Raw genomic sequence first — 8,286 nt, forward strand, 5'->3', positions numbered from 1 at the left:
ATTAGGGTGTTGGCAAACCATATTGACAGCTCTCTCTGTAGACGTCACTCCCGGAGGCCAGACAGCACACGTCAGCTGGATTAAACTCTCATCAGCAGATCCTGGGGTCCCATCAATCTTTCACGACGTGTCTGCCTTGGAGAAGGCCGATTCGAGGCCATGAAGCTGTGCGTCCCCTCCACACCAAGGCCCCCACCATGTGATGCCCAGGAGACACAATGGCCAGGCAAAGAATGGAGACAGCGTTCAGATGAGTTAAAAAAAACAAAAGTATACCACAAAGCAAATGCGTTCTAAAGCCGTCTTCTCAAACAGAAATACCTTTTATTACTGACAACTTCTAGCACTTTAGAAAAGAAGTCTCAGACCAAGTAGGTGGGTGAGTTGACCAGGAAGACCTGAGGAATCTGCCCAGTCACATGACCTGAAGCTCTGAGAATGTCCCGAGTGGAAGACACGCCCTCTCAGCACTGGGCCGCCTTTAACCGGGAGGTGTTCACTTAGCCCTGGGTGGTGGTAGCGGTCACTGGGTCACCTCAGCTTACGGTGAGATGCCAGAGCCATCTGCTGAACCACTGCGACCCTCAGGGTTCTCACTAGCTGGGTGCTGGATGTAAGAAGCCCTGATGGTGTTGTGGCTATGCGTTTGACTGCCAACTGCAAGGTCAGCAGTTTGAAACCCCTACCCACTCCACATGGAAAGGTCGAGGCTTTATGCTCTTATAAAGAGTGACTGTGTTAGAAACCCACAGGGGTGGTTCTACCCTGTCTAAAGGGGTTGCTATGAATTGTAATTGACTTCATGGAAGTGGGTTTGTTTTGGGGGGAGTTGGAAGTAGGTTGCTGGGTTTTCCTTTAGTCTGAAAGCTCTGCTGAAACCTGCCTGGCTATGCCCTGGAATCAACTCAACAACAAGTCATTAGCTTTTTTCCGATCCAGACTGGTGAAAACTGCCAGGTCTGTTCACTCCGCGGTGCCGGCTAGCTGCGCCATTTAAGGCTCAAGGCGAAGGAAACGTCTGCCCTTGGCTTCCTAACCCTGTAAAGAAGAGGCTGCAAAACACTGATTAACTGATTACTAAAACAGCAATCTATACACAACTACTTCAGGTTCATGCACCAACCACGAAAGCGAGTGATGAAGACATTGAAGAATTCTACCGACGTCCTCAGTAGCACACGTGCAATCAGGGTGCACAGGTGACTGCTGGTGATTGGAACGCAAACACTGGGAAGGAAGAGGCGCTAGAAATATGGCCTTGGTGATAGTAACGAAGCCCAGAGCTCACAACCGAATTTTGCGAGACCAGCAACGTCTTCATCGCAAACACCTTTTCTTCAACAGCACGAGGGCTTCTCCAGATGGAACGCACAGAAAGCAAACTGAGGACGGGGAAGCGCAGTATCAGCAGCTAAAACACGAGGCCAGAGGCTGCCTGTGGAACAACCACCCTCGCTCGGCGGCAACATTCAGGTTGACTCAGAGGAAAACTACGCTATGGCCACAAGAACCAACCATGACCTCGAGTCTCGCCCACCCATCTTTGGAGAACAGCCCAAGAACAGATTGGGCGCACTGAACACTCGGCCAGAAGACCCGACCCGTCCAGAATTCTCTATGTGAAGAAAGCAGAGGCTCATTCAGAGGACCAGAAAGAAAGACAAAGCCCACGTGGGCGTGTGGATGAGACCCTGGAAGTAAGCGAAGAGGCAGCCTCCACGCCGACAGCCAGTGGAGGCGTGCTCACTGTGAAAAGCTCTGCAACTTGTAGGTAGAGGTGCTCTGGTTCATTTGCATCTAATGTCCTCATTCTGTACTCGGGTTTAAGTACTGCTGCTGCCGCCGCCAGGTGCCATCACGTTGATTTCGATTCACAGAATGCTCCACAGGGCTTTTTAGGGGCTATCTGTCTGGGAACCCATCAGCGGTCTTTCTCCCCTGGATTCAGATGGAAATGCCATAATTAAGACACGCGTGATTCTTAACATGAAGACCAGAGCTCCCACCTGGCTCTGCAGCCACCCAAACTCCCCCGAGGACCTGCATTTGCAGGGAATGCCGCTCCTTACGCTGGTCTTGGGAAGAGGTTGATTCAGAGAAATCAACCTTAAGGATGGGGCCTGGGGTGGTCACAAACGATCACTCCCTACGGAACCGTGCCCCACAAATTTCTTCCAAATCACAACCACTTGAAAATGTTACTGCTACAACTTTAAGAAAATATTACTGCCCTCCCCCCATAAAACACCCCAAGCAAACAAACCCTTAATAGATGCTGAAATTACATGGCTCAGTGAAGCACACAGAATTTCAAGAAAGATTCTGGGCCCTCCAAGCCCCTGGTATACATACTTATTCACTTTCACCACATCAAGAAATTTCCTAAGAGATTCCGTTTTCTTAGCAAGGAAAGTTACGAAAGAGAATGTGAAATGGGCTAGTTTTACAAGCAAAATGAAACACTTTTATGTTTTATTCATACAAAGTGAAAACCCCCTTCCTTCCCAGCATTACAAATTGGATTTGCTGTTATAAATTGCTGTTAAATAAAAGAAGAATCCAACGCAAAGGAAAGAAGAAGCAAGGATCCAACAAAGGCTCCTGATCCAAGGACGAGAAAACTCAGGGGGCCGAGGGGAGAAACATGACCTTTTGCCGACAGACAGACTTTTTCTTTACTGCTTCCTGGAGCAATCCAAGCTCAAGGGCCCCCAACAAGCATCCAAGCCGCCGGGATCCTCCGGGCCAGAAGGAAACCCAAGCGGATTTCTAAATCACACTTTGCTGCTAACATTAAGAGTAAGAAGTGGTGACCTGGCTTATGCTTCAAAAGCAATGCAAGTTTTCACTATCATGGGGGCTCATAGCGACCCTCTAGGACAGGGCAGAACTGCCCCTGTGAGTTTCTGAGACTGTAAATCTTTATGAGCCAGAAGGGGCGCGATGGCAGGGAGTCGATCATGGGGGCAGGCAGCTCCCTTTACTTTGTAAGACAACAGCACTCGTTCATGTGGGGCACAGCTAGCCCTGCCCGCACTGTATGAAATGACCATTTGTCCCTGAAGCCTCTCTCAGGTCAGACCCCTCCGACGCCTCAGCCATCTTTGACAGGGAGTCCCGAAATCAGTGGCATCTCTTTGGACACCCAGTCAGCCTCCACTCTGCCTGCATCACTGAGGAATCACTACATTGTGTGGGGGTGCCGTTTTGGTGGTCCTTAATATTGCCTCCAATCCACAGATGGGAGAACTGAGGCTCAGAGACCTTGCATAATGCTGTCTGTTGTGTTTGAATCATCATGTCTCCCTTGCAGTGGTTCTCAACCTTTCATACAGTTCCTCATGTGGTGGTGATTCCCTCAACCATAAAGTCATTTCATTGTGATTTTTCCTTTTCTTTTTATTTCATTGCTATTTCATCACTGTTGTGTTGCCACTGTTATGAATTGGGCGGCCCCTGTGAAAGGGTTGTTCGACCCCCTCCCCCCAAAGGGGTCACGACCCATAGGTTGAGAACCACTGCTTTAGAGCATAGGTTCTCCAACTTACTGGGTCTCTACCACCTTTCCAGAAAAAAAAGGTTCGTGAGGGAGGAGGGTGGGAAGGGAGGGGAAAAATGAGGAGCTGATACCAAGGACTCAAGTAGAAAGCAGATGTTTTGAGAATGATGATGGCAACAAATGTACAAATGTGCTTGACACAATGCATGTATGTATGGATTGTGATAAGAGTTGTAGGAGCCCCCAATAAAATGATTTATAAAAAAAGAAATGCAAACCAAAAAACCCCCAACAATAATAATAATTTAAAAAGTAAACAAACTGATATAAACAGGGGAGTTATTCAGCACTCCCTTGGTGATGAAAAATGTTTGCATTACAGCCCATAATCCACGATAAACTATAGGTGTCCACTTTTACAGCTGCCTGGTGGTGGTGTGCTTACACACTAGGCTGCTAAGAGTGAGCTCAGCGCTTCAAAATCATCAGCCGCTCAGTGGAAGAAAGAGGCGGCTTTCTACTCCCATAGAGAGTTCCAGTCTCCGAGACCCCCAGAGGCAGTTCTACCCTCTGTGTTTAAGATCACTAGGATTAGGAATGGGCTCAATGGTATTGGAGTTTGGTTTTCCGGAGTTTGGGATCACTTCAGCGCCCTCTAGAGGCACTGCTCGGAAGGTTTGAATGGGGCTGAAACATTGGATGGAATCAAATAGACCCTGAACCTATCCTTCTTAAGAGAACATAACCCTACCTAGGTACACACGTCCGTAATGCTCTTCACTTGTCTTCTGCCTTTGAGCAAGCTGAGGACAAGAATAAGGAGTGTACCGGGCACGCTGCACCCGTCAGGGCTGGCCGCCAACGCTAAAGGTTCTTAACGGTGACTGTACATAATCAGACGCCTTCCTTGCAAAATCAATCAAGCCATGTCCACACCATCACCTCCAGGGCAACACCTCTGCCACATAAGCGGATGATGGCTTTGCATCATCTGTCCACACGGTCCCCGGGCACCTGGCCCAGCGGTCACGCCTCATCATTCTGCTACAAACAGTTCCAAGGCACCCTGTACTCCTGGCTAGTTTATCCAGTCCTGTGTCCTCAGCTCCCAAATGGGCAGACTCCTTCTCACGTCTGGTTTCAACAATGATGCATGCTCTCCGGACGATGAATACTGACCCATCGTCCTTCCTTTATGGGTCAGGGCTTGGGACCAAATCACAAGGCCATGGGATCCACTGATGCCCAGTCTGGGTGGACAGAGGCAGGTGAAAAGCGCACGCAGATGTCCCAGGAGACCACCACAGGACCCAGTCAACCAGAATGCCTGGCAATGGACCCACGGGCCTGGAGAGCCATCCCACCGCTGCTCGGACGGTGACTCATTTCTCAAGTGCTTTTGTCCCTTTTCAGCAGAGAGGGAGCTAATCATCCTATACATCATCTCCAAATGCCAGGAGAGCTCCTGGAGTCTTGAGGAGGGCAAAGATTGTCTCTACTGTTAGAGTACCAGTATTTCAGGTCTCCCGGTGAGCCAGTAACGGCATGCAAGGGAGATGCCTGCGGCTTCATTTGCTAGGATAAAGCTAGGACACATGCCTGAAAACCAGAACGTCCTTGTTTCTGATTGTCCCAAAGAATAGACAAGTCCAGGCCTCTGAACTGGTTCCAATGGCTCAGCCATGGCCGGTGAAGTGAAATCCAAACCTGTATTCTACAAATGTGGGTGCCTTAGGACGATAGCTGGACAGGAGACATCATGGCTGAAGGCCCAGGAAGAGGAGACGACCAGGCAAAGGCCTGCTGAGCCCCTTCTGGAGTCCGATGCATGGGACTGGATTATTGCCGGGCCTGTGCAGAGAGACGTGTGTGCACAGAGGCATGGCTGGTCGCCATCTCTGAGCGGGCACCACTGTTTCCCACTCTGCCACTCAAGAGATTCGGCTGCTCTACCGTGAGCACGCAGTCCTCATTTTCTTAAAGATTACATTTCTATCAGGGCCTCGCCTCCCAAATCCCTCCTTCTGGTTTCCGTTCAGGTTCGCCGACATTTCCCAAACTTGGGTCTGTTCCGGTTTTGCTCTCTTGGCTATGACTGAACTGGGAAAAGCCAGTTCTTAGCCCTGGAAAACCCACAACACCTCCAAGCAAGCAGTGGCTCCTACCCATACCGACACGTTGGGGCCGAGTGGAACACAGACGGCTGATGCTCCACGTTACCGACCGCATTAAACATACCCAAGGTCATCTATTGGAAGCTGTAAGTCTGGCCAGTCCCAGACGCCCAAAGTCCCCAAAGTCATACTTTAATGACCTCAGGCTTGTCACTGAAGACTCTTAACGTCTCCCTTCTAGCAAGCCCTCTGTGATGAAAACACCGGTGTTGTGTGCGGAGGGACCCCATGGAAAGAAATGGGTGCTTGAAACAGACTTTGGAAACGACTAAAAATGGGGGATCAGAGAGCCTGGGCGGGTTGGGTCTTGGGTGGACAGTAAGGATGACCCGATGGGAAACAGGCAGCACCTGCAGGCGCAAGTTGCCACAGGTGTGAGGGGCAGACACGAGGACGGCGAGCAGCTTGGAGGGCAGAGGAGAGGCAGGAGAAGACCGGCATCGGCTCCTTAACCAGCGCAAGCTGGGCCGAGACAGAAGCGGGCACTCACCGGCCGTTGTCGCGCCCCACGCCCCACACGCGGATGCTCACGATGGGCTGGGCGTGCAGCACGGAGCGGTCCATGGGGTCCACCAGGCTGAGCACGTCGTTCTCCAGGACCAGGTACATGTCTTTCCCCTGGGATGCAATGAGAGAGGACGCACATGTCTTCCTAGTGCCCACAGCACGGCCGGGGATGCTGGTGGGGACCTCCGCCGACGCTCCCACGGTCAGAAGACACCACCCACCCTTTGGGTACGGACTGGGTTTTCCTGAGAGGAACGTTCTCTCCTGACTGACACATGCCCCTGACATGCTAATTTCTTTCTCCTCTTCCACATGCTCGGTGTCCCCGCCTGCTTCCTAAGTCACCTCTTGCTTTTAATGATTTACATTTCTGAATATTTACTTTAAGGGAAAACAAAAAAAACCCAAACCGATGGCAGGCGCCCTGATGGCGCAGTGGGTTAAGCGATGGGTCGTGACCCTCAAGGTCAGCAGTTCAAACCCAGCAGCCCCTCAAGAGGAGAAAGACGAGGGACAAGGTACCTGACTATATCTCCAGAAACTTCAGAGTCATGGCCCCAGTGCCTCGGGAGCTGGTGACCATGACCCCCCAAACCCCCAAAGCCCTAACTCACTGCCATCAGGTCAATGCTGACTGACAGTGACCCCGTAGGATAGGGTAGACTTGCCCCCGTGGGTTTCCAAGGCTGTAACTCTTAAAAAAAGGCTTACTGGCATATGGTTCATATATCATATGAACCACAGTTGAGTCACATTTCAGAGTTGTACAAATGCTACAATCAGTTCCAGATCATTCTCTTCCCTCTTGTATTTATCATGAGCTTCCCATTTCCCTCCAACCCTCCATCCCACTCCCCTAGTAAGCCCCTTCACCCATCCCGAGACTGCAAGGCTTCATGGGAGTAGAAAGCCTCATCTTTCTCCCAATGCATAACCCACACCGCCACCAGGGCACCTTCTGTGAGCCCCGCTTAGCAGGAGGGAAAGGCGGTGGCCCCGTCCAGCCACATTATCACTTACCTCCCCCCAGATGCCAACCGTATCTCGGATGTCATTTTTGCAGTAGGACAGCTGCCGGATGCAGTTGTTGACAGCAACGCTGCTCTTCCCGGGAGCGAGGTCCTCCTCCGCCATCTCCACCCAGCCCAGTGAGCGCACGGCAAAACACTGCAAGACAACGTGGGGACAGGTGACTCACCTACGCCAACGATGCTGGAACCTTCTGGCTGGCGCAGGAGTGCTCCCTGCAGAATGGGGCAGCGCAGGATTCGGCCAGCATGGCCTCTGAGCTGCAAACTTGTTATGGTTATTTTTACTATTAAAAATAACAACCACGTTGTTATCTTCTTGGATGGCTTTCCTCCCCCTTAGGAAGATGACCGGATTTTGAATCATAGGACTAACGGGTCTCGACATTTCGGTCCCTGCCCTTTTCCAACAGTCAAACACAGCCCCATGAGCTCTGACTCGATAATTAGGCACCGAGAACAAGGATGGAGGAAGGAGAAGAGGTTACACTCGTCGCTTGTGTCTAGACAGCAATGGAGCGAAATGCGTTGTGTGAGTGTGGGGCACGTGTGACATAAAACAGAACTACACCATGAAAGGACACAACTGCGCCTACTCGCGGCCACGAAGAGTCTCCTCCGCCATGCGCTGTGATTGGCGCCACATTGTGAAAAGCCGCGGAGCACACTCGAGAGGTGCCTGCAGCACTCAAACAAACAGAACGCCGGCCTCACTGCCATCGAGTCAGGAGTCATCCTGACTCACAGCGACGACCGGACGGGGTAGAACTGCCCCTGTGGGTTTCCCAGACTGGAACTCTCTACAGGAGTCGAAAGCCTTGTCTTTCTCCCACAGATCAGCTGTTGGTTTTGAACTTCGGATCTTTCAGATCACAGTCCAACACTTAACCATGAAGGCACCAGGGCTCCTACCTAGAGCACAAACACCAATGACCTTTTTATGGATTTAGAAAGGTGTTGAGACCATGCCCCTTCTCTTCCCTCTACAAAGTGCTGTTGTTTCCCATCCATTAGTTAAAACAGCGGTTCTCCACTTGTTCTAACAATCTGGCATTCTGTGATGCTCACCTTCCCCACA

General features: G+C 51.0%; 1 protein-coding gene across 3 annotated transcripts in view; it reads right to left on the minus strand.

Annotated features, from left to right (window-relative positions):
- LOC101660991 (amyloid beta precursor protein binding family B member 2) overlaps positions 1–7,333 on the minus strand; it is a 70,296-nt gene extending 62,963 nt beyond the window's left edge. For all 3 annotated transcript variants that reach the window (XM_045284298.1, XM_045284299.1, XM_013004804.3), the window contains exons 1-2: positions 7,201–7,333; positions 6,164–6,291 (exon numbers count right to left, since the gene is read on the minus strand). In XM_045284298.1, coding sequence (XP_045140233.1) covers positions 6,164–6,291; positions 7,201–7,314 — 242 coding nt within the window. In that variant the 5' untranslated portion in view covers positions 7,315–7,333. The remainder of the gene's footprint in view (positions 1–6,163; positions 6,292–7,200) is intronic.
- Between the last annotated feature and the right edge of the window lie 953 nt (positions 7,334–8,286).

The sequence above is a fragment of the Echinops telfairi genome, unplaced genomic scaffold, assembly GCF_000313985.2.
Source record: "Echinops telfairi isolate 266 unplaced genomic scaffold, ASM31398v2 ScPeMD7_7468;HRSCAF=8506_0, whole genome shotgun sequence".
NCBI lineage: Eukaryota > Metazoa > Chordata > Mammalia > Afrosoricida > Tenrecidae > Echinops > Echinops telfairi.